At 47.4% G+C, this 27,539-nt stretch overlaps 1 protein-coding gene across 6 annotated transcripts in view; it reads left to right on the top strand.

Moving 5' to 3' along the window:
• The window catches only part of CADM1 (cell adhesion molecule 1), a 319,286-nt gene that overhangs the window by 277,238 nt on the left and 14,509 nt on the right, over positions 1–27,539 (top strand). For 2 of the 6 annotated variants that reach the window (XM_029956055.1, XM_029956053.1), the window contains exons 6-9: positions 2,133–2,232; positions 5,713–5,885; positions 10,425–10,514; positions 21,041–21,073. In XM_029956055.1, the coding sequence (XP_029811915.1) occupies positions 2,133–2,232; positions 5,713–5,885; positions 10,425–10,514; positions 21,041–21,073 (396 nt within the window). The remainder of the gene's footprint in view (positions 1–2,132; positions 2,233–5,712; positions 5,886–10,424; positions 10,515–21,040; positions 21,074–27,539) is intronic. The other 4 variants (XM_029956058.1, XM_029956057.1, XM_029956056.1 and 1 more) reach the window with 3 other exon arrangements.

Here is a 27,539-nt window from a genome sequence, read left to right as displayed (position 1 = left end):
GTATCTCTGCCTTTCTTGAGGGACTACTTTCCCAGCCCGTTACCAGTACCCGGAAACCTCCGCCCCATTCTGCTGTCGAACATTCCCTTTGCCAGCAAGTCCAAGGTTAGAGCCGTGGGAGTTGCAGGGGCAGCTTGGGCTTTCGGGGCTCTCAATTCTGTCCTCCGGCAGGTGACCCAGCTTCCCAGAAAGCATTACCGATTCACGGCGTGCAGGGCACACCGGTGTACAGGAAGGCTCCCTTAAAATTTTTTTTAATGTTTTATTTATTTTTGATACAGAGAGAGACAGAGCATGAGAGGGGGAGGGTCAGAGAGAGAGGGAGACACAGAATCTGAAGCAGCTCCAGGCTCTGAGCTAGCTGTCTGCACAGAGCCCGACGTGGGGCTCGAACCCACAAACATGAGATCTGACCTGAGCCGAAGCTGGCCGCTCAACCGACTGAGCCACCCAGGCGCCCCAGGAAGGCTCCCTTAAAAGCTTTGCCATGCCACACGGTTTCCAGAGACGTAAGATCCGTGATGGGAAGGCAGCCGCCCCAGAGAGGACTCCGCTGTGCCGCTTCGTTAGCTGCGTTCGGCTCAGATCGCTTGAGCCCTGCCGCATTTCTGATTTCTCTCCCGGCCCATAGGATGAATGTTAATGAGCTAAGCACTGCTGGTAAAAGGCCAAGGGGCTGTTGTTTAGGTGGTGTGATTGTCTGAGAAAGTAAAGTTATGGAAATTGTTTTGACCTTTTAGCCAAGTGATGTCTTGCCCTCTCACGTTTATTACTCCTGGGTACATTTCCAAAAATATACATTTACAGAGCCACGGAATGAAATGAGAAAACTGATTTAGGGATTAATAGCTTGTTAGTTCAGCAGAGAAAAAAACAAAAACAAAAACAAAAAACCACAAAAAAAACCAGCCTCCCCATCTCATTCAGGTTTTATTTGTAAATGTATCTGTGTATGTATCTCAATTAATCCCAACCCCTGTTGGTTCGCTCCCTGTGCCCCCCACCTGCCGTCACTCAGGGCTCCCCCTACAGACCCCAAACAGTTTTTAAGTAGCTAATCGATACAAGAATACCTGCTTCAGGGCGCCTGGGGGGCTCCGTCGGTTGAGCATCCGACTTCAACTCAGGTCCTGATCTCACGGTTTGTGGGTTCGAGCCCTGCGTCGGGCTCTGTGCTGACAGCTCAGAGCCTGGAGCTTGCTAAGGATTCTGTGTCTCCCTTTCTCTCTGCACCCCCCCTTGCCCATACTCTCTCTTGATCTCAAAAATAAATAAAACATTAAAAAATGTTTAATAAAATAAAAAAAACACCTGTGGCACTTACGGAAGTATTTGACTGCCTTGGGATGCTGTAGTCGGTTTTCATTACGGGCGGCCGTTGGAAAATGTAGTTTTGAACCCACTATCCCACCATTCGCAGGACTGGCTCTCGTGAGGTTGTCTCTGTGACCTTGGACTAGCTACTTCCTCCTCTGGGCACAGTGTTCTCATCCCTAAAACGGGGCTATTCCACCACCGATGACCGTCCCCACGGTAATGGGCTCTCAGCACCTGTCAGTCTCCTTCCTTCCGGGTGTGCACGCTGAGACATGGAAGAGCTTCACGGGGACGACCAGGACCTCCCAGTTCTCTATTCTCCAGGCCGTCTGAGTCGAATTCACAAGTTCTGCGTGTCCCATTTGGAACCAAGAGCATAGAAGAGGCAAACTTATTAATATGCATTGTCACAACATATTGTCACATAGTAATATATGATATATGATAAAATATATCAATTCTGAGCACCACAAATATCTGTGGCTTCACCTCAGCATGAAGGCAAATGAGTTTCCTTTAGCTTGAGTGAGTTCGGAGATAAACTTCAATGTAACAAAATGTATTTCACAGGAAACGTTTGATGTGGCGCGGTTGGCTTATGAATCTCTTATCTACTCGCGGTTCACTCCTTAGAGTTATTAGTCAATTTAATTTGAGCAAATGCCAGGATTACTAACTAATTAGGAGGATGTTTGTGAAGGCGGGAAAGGGGGGGCGTGAGTGCTGGTGGTGTGGGGTTTGTGGTAGCTCGCAAGTCTGATTTTTTTGCCTGATATCATTTGCTAAACATGATACTTTGTGTTGTTGTCACACAGATAAGCCTCAAGTGCATATTCAGATGACTTACCCTCTACAAGGCCTAACCCGGGAAGGGGACGCGCTCGAGTTAACATGTGAAGCCATCGGGAAGCCCCAGTAAGTTCTGAAGGCCAAGGTTGGCTAGAGGGTCATGAGCAGTAAATGGCACAACACGGAGAGGTACATTCACAACTCGCCAGCCTGTCACCTGTCTCCTGCTGGAAAGGATGGGAGATTTTCTTTTTTTTTCAAAATAAGGAATATTCAGTGAAAGGGGGAATAAATATCAGTGGTTGGTTCTTAACGATCAGGAGTGGGAGAAAAATGAAATGCCAGCTAAGATGGAAATCTCAGCTAATTCTATTTTATTATCATCAACGTGATTGTCAGAACTATCTTCTCTCACAAAAGAAATAATCCTAATAAAGTTTTAGTATGCCCACCATCTAATGGCGTAGCTGCCACCTTCCGCGTTAATATCTGAGCTGCTGGAGCAGCGGTTTTCAGACTGAAATCAAGCCGCTGTGATTAGGGCGGCCGCTGGAAAATGAATTTCCTTACCTTTAATTTTGCTTCTCTTTCCCTCAAGTAAAAGTGACTCCTAGGAATACTTTTGTGGGCAAGGAATTGTCCCAGAACTTTTCTCGAGGAACACAGACGCGCCATTGCGTAAAAGAAAGAACGTACTAACGCTCTTATTTGACTGAAAAGCACAAGGAAATTGCTTCCCTGCCAAATGCATGCAGGTGAATCAGAGAGAGCCTGGCAGCGCCTCTCAGCCCTGTAGCCGGGCCCCTTTACACCTCATTCGGTGTGGTCTGGGGAGAGGAGGGACTCTCTTCCAGGACAGTGAAGGTCGTGTTGAGCTGTTTCTTAGGGGAAGGAAAACAATTCACGGCGTCGTGAGCCGGAACGAGTCAGTGTTGGGGTGGGGAGCCCGCACACTCTGAGGGGTCCCCAACAGAAAACAGCACTGAGCTCCCTCTGCTGTCCCTGGGCTGAGACTCTGTCCCTCTCGGAGTCTCGCTAACCAACATCACCACCACGGTCCTCACGCCCTGAGCCTCTTCAGGAAGCTTCCCCCGGGATCTCTGGGGAGCACTGTCCCCGGTACGGCTAAAAAGTGATCCATGACAAGAGAACAGGGGACTCAGCCCTTTCTGTGTTACGCTTCCCTCTCATGGACTAGAATCTGCTTCCGTCTCTACTAACCCTTTGGGGTTTTAGGGATGACCTTCAGGAAATAGAAGGTGGACTTGGCTCTATTTTGCTTTTCCTTCCTTGGCAGAGTGGTCTTCCTCTTTGAACACTGCGAAAGATTCAGATCTTTCTTTTTGTAAACTGGATTATGCCTTAGTTAGTGGTTCGTTAGTGGCTTATCTTCCCTCCAAAACAGTCCAATGGAGGAAAACAAAATCCTCACAGGCCACTCGCCACTGTATCCCCACATTAACCATTTACAGGATACAGCTTTGCTTACCTATATTTTGTTTCTGTATTTTTCCCCCGAAGAAGGTACTGCGTTCAATTGAAGGTGCCAAGAGGACAGTAAATTACACGTTTCCTTCAGGACGTTTATGCCAGGGAGGGGGTGCCTGTCTGTTCCCCTCCGCAAATCGGAGTGGGTGTGCGGCTGTCTGAGCCAGCGCGCACTGCCCTGCTCCCCCTTCTACATGTCACCTGTTTATTTTCTCAAGAAATTGCATACAATAAAAATGGTAATTTAACTTGCCATTAAATGGTGTGAATATTCTCAGCACTTACCCCCACTGATTGTTTCAGCTGCCAGAGCAGCAGGGCATTCGGTCTGACGGCCGGGCAGACCCCTTTGCCATTGCCTGCAAGGGGGGGACATATGCAGTGTTAATTTTTAAATAATTTACTGGGTCGTGATGACAAACCCATGTGTAATTAAAGAAAAATTGTAACTTCACATCCCATTTGAAAATTGGAATGCTACTTGACAGCGCGAACTTGAGTGTTGGTCCATCATTAAGCTCGGGTCTTTGGTCATGTCACCGCTCACGGGGGTGGCAGCAGGGACCAAAAGGAAGGTGTTTCTGTGCTCATGTCTCCGGTGCCCTTCCTTTACAATGAAAGTTTCAGGGGCGCCTGGGCGGCTCCGTCAGTTAAGTAGCCGACTTCAGCTCAGGTCATGATCTCGCGGTTTGTGGGTTCGGAGGGGGGGTGGTCGCCTGGGGGGCTCGGTTGGTTAAGCGGCCAACTTCGGCTCAGGTCATGATCTCACAGCTTGGGAGTTCGAGCCCTGCATCGGGCTCTGTGCTGACAGCTCAGAGCCCGGAGCCTGCTTCTGACGCTGTGCCTCCCTGTCTTTCTGCCCCTCCCCTGTGCTCGCTCTCTCTCTCTCTCTCTCTCTCTCTCTCCCTCTCAAAAATAAACATTAATTTTTTTTAATTTAAAGAAAAATGAAATGAAAGTTTCAGGCATAGTCCTCCCTGTGGTCCTCATTTCACAGGAGATTGAGGGAGAGGTCTTGATGAATGGGAGCTTTCAGAGTCAATGAGTCCGAAAGATTCTCTGTGTGTGTGCAGTTTTGGCTTTGGAACATTTTGTGAAACTTGGTTTTACCTGATGGACACAAATGTGGTACTTTATTTATTTTTTATTTATTTGGGGGGGGGGGTATGGGGAGGTGCAGAGAGAGAAAGACAGAGGGTCTCAAAACAGGCTCCGTGCAGAGAGCACAGAGCTCGATGCAGGGGCTCGAACTCATGAACCGTGAGATCATGACCTGAACTGAAGTCGTGTGCTTAACCGACCGAGCCACCAGGCCCCCAAACATGGTACAACATGTCTCTGAAAAAGTGCCATAAGGAGCCCGTGTGGAGACGTGCCCCTCCGTGACCCGGAAGCCTCACCCTTGAGCCACACACAGAGGGCGGGGCTTGGGGAGACAGCAAAGCAAGACGTTTTGCTAAGGGACACGCAGAAAAGGGGGACTGGGTTTGAGGAGGGCAGGTTATGAGCCGGGGTTACAGGCAAAGGAAGCGACGGCATATTTCTAGAATGAATAGAGCTGGTTTTTCCAACACAGAGGCGAAAAGAAGGCAGTATTTGGATATTAAAAAAAAGTCCATTTGTTTTTGCAAAACTCCAAATCCATTAAGGATCACAACTGGTTTCTAAGCAAGGGTCTTGGTGTATTAGTAACCATCAGATTAGTGCTTGTATCACTAGCCAAGAATTGGATTTTTTCCCCCTAATTAATGAGATGATTAGCACGGGTGAGCTCTGTCCTGTCTGAATTGGTGTGAAACCACACAGCGGGGCATCAAAATCGGGCCCATTGGTTTATTTGCTGATTTGTTAAAGATGAACTAGAAATAATGAGGCTCCTGCTTGTGGTCCTATTGAGAGTTTTTCATCACCTGATAATGTTGAGCAAAAAGTATATTCCAAACAGATTTGGGGGAGGGACGTCACAGCTGTAGTTCTGTGAGCTGAAAACACTTCCCGCGGCCGTCTCTAATTGTGTCGCCGTGCATGTGACTCATTCAGCTCGAGGGGGACAAGCCGACGCAGACATCTTGGTGGGAGACACTAAAGCCACCTGTCTTCCTCCTCCTTCCCCTGCAGGCCTGTGATGGTGACCTGGGTTCGAGTCGATGACGAAATGCCTCAACACGCCGTCCTGTCCGGGCCCAACCTGTTCATCAATAACCTAAACAAAACAGACAACGGCACGTACCGCTGTGAGGCCTCCAACATAGTGGGGAAAGCGCACTCGGATTATATGCTGTATGTTTACGGTACGTGGAAAGATAAAGATCGAACGCTACCAGACTGCTCGACTCGCTTCCACGTGGCCCCTGCTGGGCGTCCCTCCCAGAGCTTTGGGTCAGGTTGAAAACCAAGAACTTAAAGAAGCCTGGCCCGAGGTGGGCTCCGGGGTCCGCCCCCGGGAGGGCTGTGACTTGTCTCCTCTCCCTCTAATCTTGGGGATTTCCTGCTAGATCACAGTCCCCGGTCATGCTGAGTAGGAAAGCTGTGTCCTCAGGCACACGCAATGGAGATGATATTAGAAAGAATGACTGCAAACCTCAGCCTTCCCAATTAATGGCTATTTAGCTCAGAAAGTTTATTCCCAGTGGTATTTCCATACCTCAGCTAGGCTTTCTCCTGCCTTGATGAACACAAGCATGATGTTAGTCCATTCCGGAAGACGTTGCAAGCCAGTCAATACGTGGAAAACACACGTATGAGGTCCTTGGTAGCTGCGCAAACCACTGATGGCTACTCCTTTAGACACGAATGCATTTTTCTCTCATTTGTCTGTTTTCTGACTATCTTCTTACAGGGTTTTGAGAGCATATTAGGAATTGCGTTCTCTAACCCAACAAATATTATTGAACATCCGTGTGTTGGGCATTTTAAACTTTTTTCCCATTTATAGCGAATCGTCCATTTTGTATATGATGAGTATTCTCGGTTTAGTTGACGAACGCACTGCCTCCCCAGTCTTCAGATGACAAGTTGAGTCTCTTCTGGCCAATTGGAGCCTCTCGGCTGGTTTTATGCCAGGAAGCACAGTCCCGAACTGACGTGACCCAGAACGAGTAACCACAGGCATGAAATTTTCAGTATCTTATAAATATATGGATCGTGTACATGCTTCCTTCTCCCCAGTAGCCCTGTAAATAACCCAGGTGTCGGTGTATGTGAATCTACACCCACACAACCACGTACCCGCACAGTATTGACACCATTATGTCCTAGAACCGCGTCCCTTTCCTTATGAAGAAAATATGAGTCACTGTCTTTTTTTTTTTTTTTGAGGAAATAGAGCATCCTTTATACCATATCTACCTGGATATTTAAATATAATCCCTAACCTGTACTTGAGGTTTTCATTTTTTCCCCCTTTTAACATCGTGCAGAATTACAGGATCACATCTACTCACCTTATTCGTAAACTTCTGAGACTTGTTTTCTTTGTACGCGGCCCGTGTTGTCTGTGGCCCGCACGTACGATGGCATTAATTCTGCCCTGTGGTTAAGGAGGACCAAGTAAAGGGGAGGCCGTCCCTTGCGCGGCCAAGGGGGTGCCGCGTGCCCTGTGTTCAGCTGATGTTACACGGAACCTCCTGCTCCTCAGACTGTTCAGAGTCTGTTCAGGCAAAACGGGTGGAAGGCAAGGCCCTCTCTTTTGGGTCTGCGCCTCCCACTAGACCCCGTTGCTACTCCCCAGGTTCACAGTGGGCAAAGCAGTGGCAAATTCCCACCGGCCTATGACACTCTTCCTGGATTCGGAAAACTAAGTTATTTAGAAAAACGGTTCTGACTTACTGTACCTACTGTTCCCAGATCTCAAGATAAGGAACATTTTGTGGATTCCGTAGGCCACAGATACAGTTGAATACTTTTGGATACCAGCTTCTGGCTGGCATTTGTTGAGCATCCACTTTGGCCCACTGGTTCACGTGCATGACCGCCTCTGATCTCTGCAGTGACCCCAGGGGGTCACAGGGTCCTCCCCCTGTTTTACAGGTGGCAGATGAAACTTAGAAAAATCCCGTAAGCTGCCCAGGTTCACAGGGTGGCTAACTGTGTTTCAGAGCCATGACACTTGGACTGCCAAGCCTACAAGGACATTTGTGTCTTTCTTTGTAATTCGTCTGATTCTCAGTGCTTCCCAGCAGAACGATCCCTTCCGACATAGATGGTTTTTTTTTTTTTTTAGAATTTACTCGCTGGTCCAGAGTGTGCTACTGAAAGACAGGAAACATGGCGGCCTACCTATCTAGATGAGCACATTCACACACACACACACACACACACACACACACACACACATACAGACACAGACACACCTCCCCAGCCCAGGACGGTACACCTACCCTCGTCTGGAGATTTGTTAAAGCTACGTTATGCTTCCTGCCTCCCTCAGTCCATGCTAGTAGGGCTGCGTGGAATGGCCAGACTACCAACCTGAGGACTTGCTAGTCTATTAATAAAATGTTCTAGCTATTTGGGAAGATTGTGAGTAGCTTGTCTTTTCAAAGCTGATTTCCTGTGCTACCACGGTAATTTTCAAAGTGCTTTATGAACTAAGCATTAACATGCCTGCAAAATGTTTAATTTTCTGGAAGTCACGTCTATACTTGGAGAATCTGGCTGGTTAGTGCCTGAGCCCCAGTCGGTTTGGTTCTTTTAGCTTCCATGTGTCAAACACAGCTCATTAGCTCCGACTCTGTGTTTTCTTAACTGGTGGCCCCACGTTGCTCTCGGTGCTAGAAGCGATCTGAGCGACAAGGTTCTCACTGTTCACAGGTCACTTGAGCCAGATGCGAAGGACAACAGCCACTCCAGTCGTGATGAAAATAATTGAAAGTGTGTGATGTTCACAAAATGAAAGGGACCCGTGACCTTTTCTCTGAAGTCTCTGCCCTTGGTAGTCTGCCCCCCTCCCTCGTCCGTAATCGTATTTTTAAATCGTATTTCAAAAACAGACCTCCGGGTCCCCTTTGATTGCATTGTGGGCATCACACATTTTGTACCAATACTCGGAGAGGTAGGCACAGAAATAGCATTAGAGTGAACCAGGGAAGACGCTCAGGTGCACACGTTCCTTTTCAGGTGATAAATGCTGTAATTGAACCAGAACAGAAGAAGCACATCAGCCGCCCCCACGCTGGGCGGCAGGCACTGTCTGGGTGCAGTTGAGGTGGGAAGGAGAAGGCGTAGGATGTTTTCAGAGCTCGGCTTGGGGGCCAGTGCACCTTGCTCGTCTGTATCTGCCCCCGGGCCTACAGGAAGGGGTAGGTGATCAGGTCCCGGAACCTTCCTCACCTGCAGCCTCCATCCGAAAGTAGCCAAGACAACATTCTGCCTCTTCGTCTACAAAGGTAGTTGGAGATCACAAAATTAGTCAGTCTGCTTCTTGGAGGAGGATGCAGTTTTATTTATTTATTTATCTTATTGAATTCCCTTTTGGTCTCCTGGGTGAGGCTGCCGTCCACTGCTCATGTGCCCACCTGAGAGGAGCCAGGTCTCCCCTCAAACAGAGCAATTTGCTGCTGAGTCTTCCCTGTCACATTCATACAGCACGTGTGCGGAGAGAAGATTGCGAGGAAAGTTAGCGCCCCAGGTCACTGATCCGTAGTGGGAATCGTTTTAGGCAGACCTTACCACCAGGCACCAAGATGCTGTTTTCATAAACTTTCAGGAAGTTGTACCAAAGCCAATAAAGGTGCAGTATATAATTAAAGTTTTGATGTATTAATTAGACAATCTGAGAGCTCACTTGGAGATAAAAGGACACCAGATGTGTCAGGGAGAAAAAGTTGACGTGCTTTAGATAAAATTTAAAATCAAAAGCCTTCAAATCGTCTTATGCGCTATTACGGCAGAATGATTGCTTAGTTCAAAGTCTTGCTGACAATTTAACACATTCAGTTTGATCATTTGGGCTGAAGATTTTCGTTTTTCTCTTTCATATTTGCCCTTCCCCTGTCCCCCAAATAATTTTGGAGCTGATAGAAGAATATACAGTGTAGCAAACATCTGACGGGGATTCCCTGTGGGATTCCTGGCTTCTGAGGGTCGAGCCTTCTTGTTTACAAGGTGGAAGACGGTCTTTTGGTTTTATCGCCACCTTCTGCTTAGGTCAGGCTTTTAACGGGAGCAAAGGCAACTAACGTATTAATATTTATAAGTTGTAAAATTTATTGACTTTTAAAAAACAAAATCTCAGGAAAATCTCGCATGCCTGGAACTTGATATTTAGTGGTGACATTCTCTCGTCTTTGTATTTATTACAAGTATAGAAGCAGGTTTACTTCCTGCTGGGATGTATTGATGGGGAATAATGAAGTTAACCGTCATGGAGAGCGGGGGAGCGGGAGCACGCTCGTCCCTGGCCGACGGGAGCCCTTAGAGCAGCGCCATCCCTCCTCCTTTCTCCCATCTGCCAGAGTATGAAACGAGGTGGCAGTCACTGTACCCTCCGGGGGGCCGGGCTGGCCTCCCCTCACCTCTGGACTCAGCCCGGGGCGGGGGTGTCCTGTTTTGATTCTCCTCCCTTCTCTCCTTCACGTCTCCTCATTCCCTAGTTTGCTTCATTAATGCAAGTCTCTTTTCTCCTTTTCTCAGTGTCTCCAGTTAAGGTTTGGGGTTAGGACTACAAGACACAAGTCCTTGGGGGAGGGCAGGGGAGGGCGGTTTTCGGTTGCAGACGGAGAAGTCACCCAACAAGCATCTCAGTGTCCTCATGCCTTCGTTTTGTCATTACTGCTCATTGTTGTGTCCAGCATCGTGGGCTTGATTTTCCTTTTTTTTTTTTTATCCAGATCCCCCCACAACTCTCCCCCCCACCACCACCACCACCACCACCACCACCACCACCACCACCACCACCACCATCCTTACCATCATCACAGGTACGGTACCTTCATTACCACTGAAAATTGTCCTGAATGTGTATTGTCTTTCTGGTGTGTATGCAAAAAAGTCTAACCCTTCCCTTGAAATCCTTGGAAGTTAACTGTTCCTTTCTTTTAGAACTTCAAAGGCATTAGATACTTTGTTCTCACATTGAATCCTCAGGACCTCAGAAAATCTTTAACGTCCAGGCCTTTAACAGTAGGTGAGATACTTGGCAGCTGGCACATAAGAGAATTCTCTTTTCCAGCATCGCTATTCTAAGCAAGACGCTAGGGAAAATGGCAGCCTGGCTATCAGAGAACAAGCCGGTAGCTCAGGCCTGGCCACGGTTGATGAAATGGTAAGTACTCTGGCTCTGGCTCTTCTTCGTGTCTTAATTCCATCTTTAGTTCATACAAAGGAACGTACACACCCTTGGACATGCCCACACGGGCTGTGTTTCTAAACGCACCACCATCCTTCCTGCCCCAGAGTCCCTGCCAACAGTGTTACTGCTTGTTGGTGCTGCCTGTCTCCTCTGGGCTGGGCATGCCTGTGCCCCTCGCTGCCCCCCGTTAAATACTGGAGGGGTGGAGTCGCCACGGCTCTGCGACTCTGTGGCCTTACCTTGTCTGGACTGTCCGAAACTCTTCCAGAAAAGTTTCTATTTCTGCCCATCACCAGGGGAGGGGTATGCAATGCACCCCTTCCTGGTACCTGGTGGCTCTCTTCCTGCTTGAGGGCGCTCATCTGGGCGCCTGGGAGCTTCCGCAGCCTGCGAGGCTGGGAAAGGTCACGGTTGAGTCACGTCTGCTAGACGAGCAGGATTTCCTCCGGTAAGGCCTCTGCCAACCGCGGTTTCCAGGGACTTACTCCAGAACATGTAAAAGTAGTTATTCCAACAGGGGGGAAAAAAATCTCTTTAAAAGTTAGCTTTCCAGCCTCATTCCATCACCGAGGAGACCGCGAGGGCTCTGAGGTGCGGGCCCCGGGTGCGGTCCTACCCTGGGACTCCTTCTGACACACTGACTGTCTGGCTCATCATCCTTCGGGCGTGGGCCTCTCTCCCGCCCTAGACCGGCCGTCCTTCCCGCCGGCTCTGGAGACGCGCTGGGCTTTCACAGGAGCCGGTGAGGCAGGCGTGAGGAGAATCCAGAGAGTCTGCAGAAGGGGAGGCTTTGCAGTAGAGCCATAGAGCACCGATCTCAGTTTTCTTTACTTTCTAACCTTCGCAGTGGGACAAAGAGAACCTCAAAAACAAGCCACGAGGGGGTTTGTCTGAAGGTTAATTATGAAAACATCAGTGGCCACCCTTCACTTAAAATCTTCTGAAAATCCATCAGTTGCCTTCTGTGTCTCTCTCTAAACCCCGCTCCATCCAGGGGCTGCTTCCTGAATCCTCGTCGGTGTGGATTTCTGCTTCCCTTCTTCCACGTCCTTCTTTCTGCCGCCTGGTCGCCCAGCACGTGGACTCCTCCTGCTCTCTGCCTCATTCATAAACACAGCAAAGACGTTCCGTGCAAACTGGGTCCAGGTCAGCCAGGCGGTCGACTTCCCAGGAGCTGGGTTTCTACCTTTCAGGATCTCTTGCCCCTTATCCAGGTTGTACACCGAATTGGGCTGGAGATCTTCACGGCAGGTTTTTAGGAAATTTCCTGAGAACGGCCCTTCGGATGTCCGTGTGAATTACACCTCCGTCCCTCACTGCCCTCTGCAGGTGGTCCTGTCCGTCTTTGCAGAAGGGGCCCAGGGGTCGGCCAGCCCATATCACCTCTCATTGCTGGAGAAGGTTCCATCAAGGTGACTGGCCGGGTCTACACTGCAAGGCAGCAGAAGCCTTAGTCACTCTGCAGAAACACCCCATTTCTCTGTAACATGGAACAATGCTTTTCATTTGTGGCTGGCCTCCCACCAGCTTAGGCTGCTTTGGGTTTTTGGTTTTTTTTCTTTTTCAGGAGAGGGGGGCGACCTTTCTTAAGCGCCCCTGAACTCCCCCCTCCTCAGCAACACAGCAGAGGTGCCTCCACTCACAGCTTTGACTTTTCACCCCAGAGTAAAGCTAATCTTGTGCCCCCCAGCAGCTACAGCTGCCTGTGATCATGTTCCAACCATAGAAGACTCTGCTTAAGAGGAAATTTTTAACACAAACAATGCTGTGTTTCCATCCACATGGAAGTTGCCTTTACGTACGGCTTGTCTTTGCTTCTGCGTCTCTGCTCCTGGCCTCACGACAGTCTCAGAGATGCACCTTAGCCCCTCAGCCTTAGCCCTCGAACCCTCTCTCCGTCCGTGGGAATGAGCACCCAGGATCTCACGGGCACACCCAAGAGTCAAGTAGAACTGCCACTCAGACAGCATTGGAGACTCCGTTCCTCAACACATGTGATCGTACGGGCGGCCTCCGCCTTAGCCAGCAGCGTTACGTATATTTATCTTGCCCGGAAAGCACACTTGTGGAATTTAACATTTGCTCCTTACTTCAAACAGATTAAAGGTTATCGAGCTGAATGATTGTGTGGCCCATTTTAAAGGTCCAGGCTATCCCTGAGATTAAGGTTGGTTCCTAAAAAATCTTCCAGACTGAATCATGACAAATGGATCGCTAAATTAATTTCCACTCTTCTTCTCTCTTGCACTGTTTGCTGCATTACAGCCCCCATTAGCCTTAAAAGCTGCAACAGCTAAATCCAGGGACAGGAACATAAAGCCTGAGATTGACCAAAAAAAAAAAAAAAAAGAAAGAAAGAAAGAAAGAGAAAGAAGCAGCCCACAGCCATCCATTTCTTTCCTCCCACTCAGACGGAGGAGCTGAAACCCATTGCCCTGGTCAGGGTTTCATTACGGGAAAATGTACGAATACAATAGAAAAATATTTTTAAACTCAAAAGGGCACAGTTGATTTCTGATTTCCCCGAAAGGAGGTGTTCCTGTGTTATCTTCTGTCTTCCATAGGCAGGTTATGGAATTGCTCCCTAGTCAGGGAGCCAGACTGCCGTGGAGTCCGCCGGGCGCCCGACTCCCTCCAAAGCACGTTACCGTTTCTTCCTGGGGACCCTTGAAAGCAGGAAATTGTGAGCCCAGTCCGATGTGCTGGTCCCATCTAGCATCCTGGACCGGCTGGGTGGGAGGGGCCCTGAGTCTCTCTGTCCTGTCCCTCCTGCGTGGGGCCGGGCTCCCGACCTCCCCGTGAAGGCTCATGTCTAGCGGTAGCTTTACCTAGGGAGGACTTTTCGAAGGCTCCAGAGTCCTGGAAGGCATATGTCATGTCAGCTCGCCACATCGACCTTGTTGCAGCCTTACAACTATTAGGCCGTTAGTGTCATCGTAATCCCTTTTAAATAAAAAACCACTTGAGGGACAGAACTGAACTAGGAGCACCCCGAGTCTCGTCGTGATTTGTCGTGGGTGTCTTCAGTGTCTCTTCCATCCCTGCACATGGACATTCTGACCGTATACCTGTTTCCGCTCTTCCCATCGGCAGCCCCCGCTTCGTTTCTTTTCTTTTCCTGTTTTTTTTAAATCATGTCAGGTCGTCCACGTAGTTTCATTTTATGAAGATATATTCTGTAATATTGAAGAGCGAACTGCGTAATCTAAATTGTCCCTGGAGTCCTCTGTTAAAATACAGAGAAGGCCAAACCAAACCATTAGCCAGGGTCAGAGCCCTTCATGCACGTTTCTCTACTAAATTAGAATCAAAGAAAAACCTACCGCCCTCCTGAGGGACCATGGGGGTGGGGGGGTTGGTTTGTTTCTTTTTTGCTTGTTTTATTTTGTTTTGAATTTTCTTTGAAGCTAGTTGACTTTGTGGATGAGGTGTATGTACAATTGCCTATTTCTGGGGCGATAGTTTTGCCCATGTCCGACGGATGGACCCAACTTTTTCCTAGAGTCATCTTAGGAAAGTATTTTATGTTCCACTCCGGAGATAATGTGGATGTTGTATTGTTTCTGTCCAGTTGTGTCCGCAGTTAGTTGCCTGAGGAGGAATGCACCTTAGAAAACACTCGGCACTCTGTCTGAAACGCCCATAGCAGCCTGAGTAGGAAATTTTAGGCTCCAGGGGAGTTCAGCGTGCAGGTCATACTGTACGTGTGACCGTCATAAATTAAAACACTAAAATCACTTTAGGATAAGAAATGAGTAGCTGTAAGGCCAAATCCTGAAACACATTTAGAAATCCTTTCACGGGCATGAAATAGGTCATCTCTAAGTGAGTTTTTCTCTTTTTAAAAGTATGTGTCCAGTGAAGCTTTGTGTTTCCTAGGAGAGAAAGCAGCAAGGTTTTTCTTGCTGGAGTCTAAGTGCTCAGAGCCCAGTCTACCCTGGAGAAAGCGAGTCCCACCCCTGGCCCACACTGTTCTGGCTTTCATTGTCTAGTATCAGGAGGCATTGTGTGGGCGCAGTGCGTCCAATCACATAAGGAGAGCGCAGCGGGCAGTCCTCACGGAGTAGGCCAAGTGAGGGACCCCCAACCCCACAGCACGTTTTCAGTGTCTTACGTACACCCGGGCTTAAGACAGACTACAATCTGAATTACGGCCCTGCCTCACGTAACGAACTGTCTTGTTCTCCAGGGTCTTCGCTTAAGGATTCCTGTTCTGTGCTGCTGACATTTGCATGGCGCCAGGGGTGTATTTAGGCATTCGTTCATCAAACCCCAAGCACCCATGCTATAGACAGCTTCATGCTAGTGCCATGCAGACAGAAAGTCCTTGAACCCCTTAGAGGACGGCACTGGGGGTAGGTTCTAGATCCTGGAACTCAAGTCCAAGAGTGCTCTGCAGTAGGGCTGACTCCGCGGCACGGGCAAGGAGCCAGGAGGGCATCACAAGAGAAGTAGTTCGGTCTGCCGTCAGGGACGGGGTAAATGGGAATAGGACAGGGTGGCGTTTTAGAAATTAAGCACAAAGGCCCAACTTTACTTCAAGCATCTGTGTTCAGTGTATGTGTACGTTGTGTGTATTTATGTCCTGGGTATGTATTACGCCACCGTTGCTAGGAAATACACACCTTTCATTCTAGAATGTTTACTAAATTACCTTTTTTTTGACAGTTGGCATCTACTCCATTAAGACTGTTTGTCACTCATCATTTATTGAATGCCTATTGCGTGTTACCGATAGGCCAGATGCATGGTAACAAGAATCTTTTTTTTAATGTTTATTTATTTTTGAGAGAGACAGAGACAGAGTGTGAGCAGGGGAGGGGCAAAGAGAGAGAGAGAGACAGAACCCAAAGCAGGTGTCGGGCTCTGAGCTGTCAGCATAGAGCCCAATGCGGGGCTCAGCCCCATGAACCCCAAGATCATGACCTGAGGCGAAGTTGGACAGTTAACTGGCTGAGCCACCAGGTGCCCCAGCCAGCCAGGTTTGTGACCCACACAGATTTAGGAAGGAATAAAACCAACAAGAATACTACAGTGAGGTACATCACCTGATTCTGCCTTTAAAAAAGGACTGAGAGATGAGATTGGAGGGTTATTTTTCTAATGCTTCTATCATAATTCCCATACTTTTATATTCCTTGTTTAAAAATAATCCAAGAGATTATTTATCCACAGGGCAGAAAACTTATCACGTGGGTTTCTCAGGCTTAGAAAGCGATGGTTACCGGGTGCGTGGGGGGCTCAGTCGGTGAAGCGTCCAACTTCGGCTCAGGTCATGCTCTCACAGTCCGTGGGTTCGGGGCCCACCTTGGCTCTGTGCTGACAGCTCAGAGCCTGGAGCTGCTTCAGATTGTGTGTCTCCCTCTCTCTCTGCCCCTCCCCTGCTCCCTCTCTGTCTCTCTCTCAAAACAAAATAAAGACATAAAAAAGAAAAAGAAAGTGATGGGTAGATCTGTCTTGGTAGGACTTAGAAGGACCCAGCTCCCCAGCACGTCAGCGGAGAGCTCCCTCCCCGTCTTCACCTTCCTTGCAGTGCCCCCTTCTGCACCTCCCCTCCCCTCGCCTTCCCCCTCTCCGGCCCTCCTTCCGCCCAGCCTTCCCCCACCCGGGGCCAAGGAGGAGTCGTTTCCTTGTGAGGTGAACCGCTGTGCAGGTGCCTGTGATTTTCAGAACATCTGGTTTGCAAGTGACGAGGTCTCCGGGGCACAGCGGCAGTAGTAAACGAATTCTGGACAAAACTCAAAATTGCTTAACAGAGAAGCCCGTCCAGTCCCCATCCTGCTGCTCTGTGGAAGGAGGGGGGGGGGTGACTTTGAGAAGGAAGGGAGCTTTGTGGTGACTCTCCGGTCTGGACCTTTGCAGCTTTCGGTCTGTTCCCGTCCCCTCTCTCCCGTCCCTGAGAAATGGGAGTTTAATTAAAGCCTAACATAGTTGGAAAGAAAATTAACTAGGACTCTGGTAGAAAATAAATATCAAAGTTTAATTTTCCAGCACGTATTTTTGCTTTCAATAGATTTTAAGCAAGTCAGAAATAAATAAAGAAAAGAATTTTAAAAACCCCTATATTTAATATATATTGGCCAGCAGAACACAACTATGAAAATAAAATTGTCAGGGGAATTCTTTGCCTGCCCTGGTGTCTGGATTTAAAGCAGCCTCGTACCACAAACTGAAGGGGAATTCAATTAAGAAAAGCCATTGACTCCTTATTGACTTTAGTTAAGAAAATAAACTGGGGGAAAGTGTATTAAAATATGTCTGGACTGCTTAGTACGCTTTCATTTAAGCTTATGACAGTCAACACGGGAGAATTTAAACTCTTTACAATTAAGCTCTGCTTTTGAGCAAATCGGGTTCTCTGGGTTATTACCCGGTGCATTTTTTAACGTATACCCTACTCACACACCCCCCAAAACGCAGTCTTGCAGGGAGCCTGAGCCTTGTAACGCAGGAGCACCACAGAGCAATTGGAGAAGAAAAAGTATTTAAGGTTGTGAATTTAATTTTGTTCTAGGATTTTCATTTTCATTTATGGCACCCGTTGTGTTTGAGACCATGGACTAATTTATGGATTAGTTTTAAACCCCCAGCCTGTCACACTCAATGAACAATTCTAAGTTGGAGAGAATCCATATGAAAGGATTAGAATGTGCCACAGTGGAGTTTACACATGACTGTTTCAACTAAATATTGCCCAACTGCCTCTCATGCAGGGATTTTTTTGTTTTTTGTGTTTTGTTTTGTTTTGTTTTTTGCTACTTGGTTAAGTGGCTACTATCTCTAATCTCACACATTGTCAGAGCCTTTTCATTTTGTAAGTATCTTATACTGCCACCTGAAATATAGGTGATGTTTAATTTATTCACGATAGGACCCCATAAACCATTTGCATGGCTGGGAGACTAGGAAGTCAATATTTAGTGAAATGTGCATCTTTCAAATAGCGCAGGGCCGGCCCTCGGACACCTTGTTTGATTACACTCATAAAACAGCCAGAGGGTGACGATTAAGGCCGCACGCGCCCACTGGGTTTGCAAAAACACAGGATCGTTTTGTTGGTGGTGTTCATCTTGACCGTATAAAATAAACGTCCGATAAATTTCTCCTTATTGTAATTAAAATTAAAATAATAGAGACAGCAGCTCAGCAAGGCCTTTTTAATTTCATAACTCTATGCCCCCGTGAGCCCAACTCAACGCTTTGTGACCTCTTTCTCCCTGGGGTCTAGCTCAGGGATGAGTTTCGTAAAGGCAGCAGCAAAATGAAGTTTAAACAAGTCTTTGTTGGGACAATTAGGAGTTCTCATTTTTCAAGCTAAGTGCAGCCTTGCTGACGTTCGTTGAGTTAGCGCTCACGTTTTTGCCCAAATACTTAGAATGCTGCACACCTCGCCAGCCCCCCTTGAAGGCGCCCCTGTAGACCCTACCTCACAGAGCCGCGCTTTCAGAGCCACGATGTCTGTGTTTCTGCATGAAGTCATAATGCAGTTAGGAGGGAGAATTCGATTCTGTGACAGGGCCCTCCTGCAGGGAGCAAAAGTCACTTCTGAAGTTTTTTTTTTTCATTCTTTACTTGAAATCGCCTCCGTTCCGATAGCGCACCAGATGCTCTTAGAGAAACCGCATCAGCGTCCCCGTCGACACAGTCTCGAGCCCCGTGAGCTTGGTGGCCTGCCTGTGTGTTCCCCCCCCCCCCCAGGCTCCTGCTCCATCGCCGGCATGACCTTGCCATTCCAGCCGCAGTGACCGTGTGGTTTGATGTGAACACGTGTTTGCTTTGAACTGTTCTCGACGCTGTCTCTTCCCCCTCCTGGCATTCCTCTCTCCTCCCCTTTTGGGTGCAATTGATGGATTCCCATCCCCAGAATGGGGAAGCAAGCTGCACGGTGGACCTTTCCCCTTTACTCTCTAGTCCCCACATAGAAGCTGACGCCCTGGTCCGCTCAGTTTAATCTCACGCTGGAGCGGACAGTGTTGGGATGTAGGGAAGAGTAAAGCGAGGGGTCACTGGTTAATGCTGAGATGTGATTTTTGAGGGCTCTGACCTTCAGGATTGATCCCACCTCCTTTCTTTCCGTTTCTGCTAATTGTTAACCTGCTAAAAAGTGAAGCGTATGAGAAAGTGCTGCTATAAAAACAAGCCAAAGTGTTTATTGTTTTGCTTTGTTGGTTTTAGAAAGGAGTCAGTGCCTATCCATAAAATGTATTAACCTGCAGATACATGTTTCCATACAAATGTGCGTTTGATTTTGCCCCTGAAACTGAAAACGAGTCGCACTAACACTTGACTTGAATGTCCCGAGCAAGGAGATGTGTCAGCCGCGTCCTGACAGGCTGGTATCGCGATGTTTCAACTGTACAATTTTTGGAATTGTTTTTTTTTACTGCTATTTTATGCATACAGACTTGACTTATAAGTAAGTATTGTGTTCATATTATGCGGTATATTTTATGTCTTTCTTTCCTTCATCTATTCTTCAGAAACTCAGCTATACGTTTATATTAAGCTGCAGTCGCTTGTCAGATTGCTGGTTAATTCTGGCTCCTTCGAAGGGCTGCAAGTTTCCAATGATAGAGGGTCCCAAGGAAAGCATGCAACTGACGAGGAACACCAGTGTGAATTCATGGGTCAGATTTTGCGAACCAGAAGCGCCAGGCTCATATGACCAAAAAATAAAAAAAAAAGTTTGGCATCCCAGTGCATTTAAACATTGCCTGTGTCAAGTCTGAAGAGTCATGTGGAGTCTCTAGAATTCCTAAAAATAATGGTCAGCTTAAATAGCTGCATTATATGAGAGAGAGAGGGAGAGAGAGAGAGAAAAGGACAGGTAACTACCTGCAGTTTTAGCCCCAAACGCTGGCCCAGCTTGAGCTGCTGAGCTGCCGTGCCCACATCACTGACCTTGGCCGTTCAGAAGGGGAGAGTGGACGGAAGCCTCCTGGGGAGTGTCGCTGAACACAGAGGCGTGGCCACGTGGGTTGACTTTGGATTCAGTTGGCCATGGGAGCGGTGTTAAAAAAAATAAAGACTGATAAAGAATGTCATCGTGCATTTCGTTAGATATTTATCCCACTTTCCCTCTAGCCAAAAACAAAAAAGACATTTCTTGAGTCCCTTGAGCAATTTCCTGCAAAGAGGAGCCAGGACTAGCAGGCCTGGTTTGCAGCCTCGCAGGAGGAGGAGGAGACTCGAACAGCGTCGGAAATGGAAGGAGAAGAGACAGAACCACGTTCTCTTCGCCGGCAAGTGCATCTGGCGGTGAAAAAGCCAATGCGGCATCTCGTGCCGTGGCCGAGAAGGCAGGGCTCCCGGCAGCTCAGCGCAGTGAACGTGCGTCTGAGCTGTGAGCACGGCGACGGCTGGGTCCTTTAGTCTGTGGAATGTCACACAACCACAAGGGGCGTTTGGCAAGTGGTGTGGACGTGGCCGTTTCCCTGACCGTCTAATGCTCTCACGTTGTAACATGGCAAGCCCGCGAGCGAAGAACAGATCCGTGGGGGGTCCTGGGGGCGCGGGGGCAGGTACGACACTTGCCTGGAAACCTGGGATGTTCATTCCCACGGCCTCCCAGTTCGTTGAACTTTCCTGCTGAACTCTCCTGGAATAAGACACAGGATGGAAACCTTGAGCTCATGCGCTCGTCTACCGGTGTCTGAGCCGAAGCCTCGCAAGAACCCTGAAGGTGTGACCGATTCGGTGACGCCTAATTGGCAGTCACGAAGCCGAGCGCCCGCGTGGGCTGGCTTAAAACAAAGGCAATGTTTGAATGTATGAATCCATTGTTTGGCCGGCCTTCCGACCAGCTCTTCCGACGCAGTCCTGAGCCTTGATGCGTTACGAGTTTGCACTGGTGTTTCTCCTCACTTTGCATGTTCCCCTGACTATTGACTAGCAAGATGTGTCCTGGCAAGACCCCAGAACCAGAGAATTGACTGTTTTCCTCACTGGCTCGCAGCTTTGAGCTGAAGGCATGTCTTAAAACAGTGCAACTCACTTCAAATGCTTTTTGCTTTTCATTTATTATTGCTTGTCACGCGATGTTCTTTGAAAGCTTGCTCATATATTATCTGTTCCATTTTTTTTCCATTTTCCCTTTTTTTGCATGCCGTTCCTCCTGTCTCCTCCCTTCCTCCAATCCTCTGTTCCTGTATGTAGACACAGCAGCGACGACAGAGCCCGCAGTTCACGGTTGGTATCACATTACTGTTTATCTACTTCCTCAGCGCTGCTGAGAGGCAAGGCAAGCCTGGGAAAAAGAGAAATGCGGTCTTCAAGGGAAATCGTGTTTCGAGTAGACTGATCTCATAAATATGCTATAATTTTTTAAGACTTGAAAGGATGTCGGGTCTTGTCATTTCTGTTGTGAGTTCAGCAGCCAGCGGTGACAGTCGCAGGCGAGGGGGCCGCCTCCCTGGGCGGGCCGCGGGCCATGGCCCGGGCTGACAGACCTCCAGGTGGACACCAAAATACAAGGGACTTCAAAAACCAATACTTGCCTAAAAATCACAGCCTCTGGATTAAAGACCCAATTGCTGTCTTCATTTATAGGCTTGAGTCCCAGGTAACATTTGGAAGAGGGGTCGTTCGGGTCATGTGGTAGTTGAGGCCAAAGGACAGGTAAGGACAGAGGGTCCTGTTTAAGTTGATGAGGTGGCCGAGAGGAAGGTCGCCGCTCTTCTCTCAGTTATGTCCCCAGTCCTGTTTGCCTCTGCAGACCAGTGCGCATTCGCTCACAATCTATGTGTGCATGAAAGGTTATGGTAGCGTTTGGCAGGATACCTCTTCCAGACCAAGAATGGCACCATATGTAAATTTTAGCAGCATTAAGTAGGACTTAGAAAAATCATTTGTGTGCAGGTACCTTGTAGGCAAAATACTAAGACGTTGGTTACAGTTTTAACCCAAAAGTAATTTTTTAAAAAAATGGCCACCGGGAAATCCTTTTCCCGATTTCATCTCCAACTTACTGGAATAAGTCTGTTAACTTTCCTGTGTCTCTCCAGTCAGAAAGTTAGAATCATGTTTCATCTGTATATGACTTTATTTCTTACCTCTCACCCTGGTGACATTGCGCTTAGAGAAAGATAGTTAAGTTAAAAACTGGGCAGAATTTTCATAATTGAGTTCCAGGGAATTTTTTGGTAAAGGGCCTACTGAAATCACTTTGCATGTTGAACAGTGTTGGAATGCATCATGTAAGTGACAAGAGGTGATCAGCCAACGCTTTCCTGTTCAACTTTTAGCTAAACATGTCTTCCTAGCGCAGACTGACTTCCTTAAGACAGACCTACAGTTGGGGACGTGCCAGTTGGCAGTCTCTAAGCAAAACCTGTCCTGGGTTAGCTGTCACTGAAGGTCAGGCCTTGATGATGGCACATTGCCCCCGTATTTGGACTTTGTGACGAGGAATCCCAAGGAAGCAGAATAAACTTAGGTACGGGGAGCTCCCAAGTCACCTCACCTGGCCCTTGCCTGTCTTTGGCACAAAGGGAAAAGTTAAAGGGCCAGATGCCCTGGCAATCATGAGAAGTCAGTTAGGTATAAAGCTCCCACTAGTGCTTGCTACAGCTCAGGCACCGTGCTCCATTAAGCTTGGTTATTTGTACGTTTCATCATTAATTGAGCACTTCCTGACTTTTATCGATTAGTCTCAGAGCTTTAAGGCTATTTAAGTTCTGAGCTTCCTATAATTGACTCCAGGGTCAAATGTAACCATAAGATTCCGGAATTGTGTGAGATCTTTGAAGAAATATTGATCACTTATCTCCTAAGACTCCAGAGTTCTATTTGCTAGTTCCCTTCAATAAAACCCACATACTTATGTGAATCTAATGGATGTAGGTCTTAGAGTTGAGTGAGGTATTCCAAGTAGGAAATCTGTTCCCTGACCTGAAAAATGAGAAGTTAGCTTAGTGGCCAATCTTGGTCTAGGACACAGTTTTTGATTAGGTCTTTCTGTCTAGAAGGAAAGTGACAGTGATCTCTTTTTGTGGTATAACAAAGAGACACTTGGAATAAGACTTAATAGCATTCCTGTGGCAGGAAACAGAGAAGCAACCATTGCCTTATTAGTTCAAGGGCAGCGTTCAGGCCCATCACACACCAGGAGGATGTTGTTCGCTGTCTGGAAGTACATGGGAAACAACCTAGAGCCAAAAAGTTTTGGGGAGAAAAAGGAATGGCCGTGCACGCACACATACACGATTCCTTAACGGCAGAAGGAGAGAAGAGACAGCCCAGGTTAGTCCCTGTACCATACATTCATAAACACATTCTCCTGACTTGTGCAGAGTCCCTACAGCACCCTCACGAAGAGGTCCTACCACCGTCTTGAACAGCACACCCTCCGGCTGGCAGCAAGCGCTGTAACGAAAGCCACAGTAATATCTAGAGTTTTACTTGGCAGACGAGAAACCCGCCTTCAGGTTAGTTGTCAAAGGTGGTGGAATACAATGGAAACTATAAAGCAGGAACCAGATTTCAGAGAGAGAAAGATCTAGAACTGACTGTAACGGGGTGTCTTGTGGCCAAAACCCAGCTTCTTCAGCGCAGCAACCCTTTGACGTCGATCCACTTGAGAATGACCTTGAGGTGTTCACGAGAGAGACCCGGGCCTAGCAACATGTCCTGGCCTGAGGACTTGGCAACTTAAATGACAAGACGTATCAGGTCAGCCAGTCGTGGCTACGTTATTGGCCTTAAGAGTTTCCGTACTGAAATTCTTTCTATATTTCTCTTTTCTTTTATGAAAAGTAAAAAAAAAATGATCTTTAAAAAGCTTTCCCTTTGAAGACTCATTATAATACTTTATTCAAGCTTGTGTTGCTAGAGTGTGTATGAAGTATACCAGTTGTTCATGTATGTGGACCATTTGTTCTTACCAATATCTGATCGGAATAAGCATGTACCGAGAGGTTAGAAGTGCATGGGCATGATTCAAAATCAAATGGATTTTCTCCAAAAAGAAACCAAACAACAGTCAGTAACAGTGTGTTTTCTAAGGATCTAATTGATGGTAAAGATGAAATCGAGTGTAAGGATGGGAGTTTTAGACGAGGGTGACCGAAGGGGTTTTCTTTGAAAAAGGATCTTGAGCATTTGTGTTTTTGGAGCTCATCCTTCAGGCCTGGACAGGAAGAAGCCTGTGTTATGTGTGCATGTTAAGCAATGAGAAGAAAACACACACACACACACACACACACACACACACTGCCAAATCCTGTTACCACATGGTCTAAAATTGATGGCAGAAATGCATGAGTGACTGAAAGCACGGATGGTGTCGTTGTTATGATTATTGATGTGTGGGTGTGTGTGATGGTTTTTGTTCAAATGTGGGCGCTTCTCTGTAAGTGTCTTGTGCCTTGTTCTTGTTCAGCCCTGCGTGTGCCCTCTCCCCTCCCCCACCCAGCTCCCCCGTGCGAGGCTCTGGGTGACAGCATGCCATGGTCCGGCATAGTGCTTGTGCTTTTGCTGCACTGCAGTGAGCTGGCGTCCTCTGGGTTTGAGGTTCTCTCTCTCTCTCTCTCTCTCTCTCTCTCTCTCTCTCTCTCGCTCTCTCGCTCTCTCTCCTCTTTGTCTCTCCCCCGCTACCCCCGCCCATCCCGTTTCATTATTTTCTAGTCTACCTGTCCTTTCGCTTTCCACCTCTTGACATATCAGAGGCTGGGGGTCTCGTGAACTGATATATCCCAAATGAGTTTTTCAGCCATCTTTAATTTAGTCTGTAATTAATGGTAAGACTCAAACCGGGAACCCCTCTGAAGTCATTTTTCACTTTCAGTTGTAGTTTCAAACTGGCCTGTGCTAGAGACACCCGCTCCTCACCCTCGTCCACTGCCCTTAGGAAGCACCCCGAGGACCTCCCTTTCCCTGACTCCTTTCATAAGCAGTGCAAGCCTTGAGGGAATCCTAAAAGCACATGAAATTCTTATCTTACTTTCTATTCAATTGAGGGGAAATTGTGAAGCCCATTTTAAAGAAAAATAGCCAGCAGTGCGCATTATTGCAACCTCTATGTCTACCATCTCTGTGTACGTACCTCTCCGCGCATCTCTCTGTATGAGCACGCAACAGTGGCATTCAAAGGCTGTCACTCAGTCAAGGGACTCTGCAGACATTGTACGTTCCACTCAAGAACAAAGCTAAAGAGGTTCATGAACGGCTGCAGGACCTGAAGATTGTGTCTCAGCCTTGATATGCAGTGTGGAAACAGTGCGCTACTGCTTAACGGCGTGAACCAAATTTCTGCTAATGGGAAGAAGGGACAGACTCCACAAAAGCTGACAAAGCAGGAAGAACAGGATGGCTGAGCCTTTAGATTAAAACTCCCGGGGGCGTCTGAACTCTTATGGCTGGTGATGGAAGTAAGAGTTTCCATAATATGGCCAAGTGATCAGATGTCTGCCGCTTAGGTAAGAGAGAGACCATCGCCTCCTTTTTCATGCTGGGACTGGTACTGGAGCCAGTGGGCTGTGTTTTTGTGTCCTTGAGGTTTTCCTTGATCATTCTTTCATGACGTAATCTGGAAAAAAAATGAAACCCTGATGAACTAAACCCACAAGCACTTAAATGTTGCTTGACCTTGAGTTATGTCAATATCTCCAGGATTTCTTGCTGTTTCTAACATCTGAGGTTTTCCTTCACCTGGTTAAACATTGCCACATTATACCACTTGTAGCAGCAGCGATGTCTGCTGAGCAGGAGGCGTCAGGAGCAAGTGCAGGGAGGGGCACTAAGGAGGCTCGGGGTGTGTGAGCACCTGATAGACCATGAAGAGGAAAACACACGCTTCCGCAGAAGAGCTCCTTAAGTGCAGACATGAAATTAGCATGTGTGAGTGACTCGGAATTAATCGCTCAAAAAAATGCCATATAGACCAAAAGTTAAACTTTTCATTGGGTTAACAAAGTCTAAAGAAACATACTGGATGCATTTTAATTAGAAATGACAAGATAAGGGCTCCAAAAGACGACATGGGAGTTTAAAGACAAAAGCCCAAGAAGTGGTTCCCTACGTCTTGTTAAATTGTGACGTCTCCTCGTGGAGAATATTGTCGGCTTCACGAGATGCATCTTTGTTTCTTTAAGAGAAGAAGAGGTGTATAATTTTTAACATGAAAGAGGACTGACTGCCTAAGTAAAAGCAATTTTAGGAGGTAAATTTTGCTTGTCCTCACATGTGCATTCAGTGCGTCAGCAAACGCTCCCAATTATATTTATTCAAAAATTATCCAACTGTGGCAGAGCACCACAGAGTCATAAAATACAACAGTAGTGCAAAAACAAATTTAACGCCACTAACCTAAATGGCTTCCCACTTTCGGATGTATTCTGAACAGTGGATTCCAGATGATTTGGTATATTTTAAAATTTATGCCATTAAAAATGACAGTTTCATCTTTAATGAGGTGTACATCAACTGTCTGTTGCTTTTTAATGGGAAACTTTGCATTTCAATGATATTCCATAAACATATTTGTCTTTATTTTTTAAAATTAGCTTTCTAATGCCTTCCCCAAGGAAGCAAGCGTTCAGCAGGAAAGCTGCCTACTCAAAACATCCTTGTTTGGTACGGTTTAGTGGGTGCCAAGCACGTATGTAGAAAGCTTTGATACTCATTGGGCCACGTAGAAGTGAGGGATTAGCCTTCTGAGAACTGCAAATTCATAATTAACTACAGAGAAGTACTTTATGTTGCCCATTTATAACAATTATTCAAATAATTGTATTCATCAGTCTTTATACAATGGATAAAGCCAATTAGCAACAGGAACACTTTCAGCCAATCAGAGTTCAGAACAAATGGATAGCATCCCTACTCACTTGCCTCTGAATTGATTGCATTGCTCACTGCTTTCCCTTTTGTTGCCTAAATCCATAGTTTGAGAACCATTCGTGGACTCGAACCCTCCCATTTCTAATTGGTACCTGCCGCTGAATATTGGCACCCAAGGTTCATAATGGAAGTTCTTCATCCAGAGCTGATATGACGGCTTCCTTTCATGGCAGCAGCCTAGCTACCGATCTCCACCGGGCTTCTTTATAAAACAACCCACAAAACCCAAGCTTTCACTGACCATTTCTGCAGGACTGTTTCTGTTACTTTGATTGTTGTGATTTTTGGTTTTTGTTTTTTTAAATAGCACGATCAGTGTGACGTTGCTGGTCTCCAGGGCATTTGTTTCATGCTCTGGTCGGTAGTGCACTGAGCATTAGCCCCACACCATTCATTCAGCAAACGCTTGCTGAGAGTGTGGTCTTGCGCTTGGCTCTAAGAGAGGGGACAGGTGAAAATAAAGACCTGCCCTCTCCCCAAAGTCCTTGCCGTTCTATAGGTCCACAAAGAGTGTCGCAAAATGGCAACTCTCATTAGGGAAGTACTAGCAAAGTAGAGAATCCAGGCGATCAGACAGGACTTTGAACAGAACGTTAGGGTAGGACCAGAGGCCACCTTGACCGCCTACCATTGGGTGGCAGTGAGCATTTTGTTAAAGGAGCGTAAGTAAAGCATGAGGAGATGGAATCTGTCCCCCCTGCTGAGCCTCCTGTTGTTAATCCACCTCCTTCCCCCCCCCCCCCGCCCCCCTTTAATTCAGACCAGAGCCGGCTGAGAGCACCCGTCACAGCTGGCCAGCTCGGTAGAGACCTTGCAA

Source organism: Suricata suricatta, chromosome 11, assembly GCF_006229205.1.
Source record: "Suricata suricatta isolate VVHF042 chromosome 11, meerkat_22Aug2017_6uvM2_HiC, whole genome shotgun sequence".
Lineage (NCBI taxonomy): Eukaryota > Metazoa > Chordata > Mammalia > Carnivora > Herpestidae > Suricata > Suricata suricatta.
Note: the sequence above shows the minus strand (reverse complement) of the source record. Positions and strands in the feature narration are given on the sequence as shown.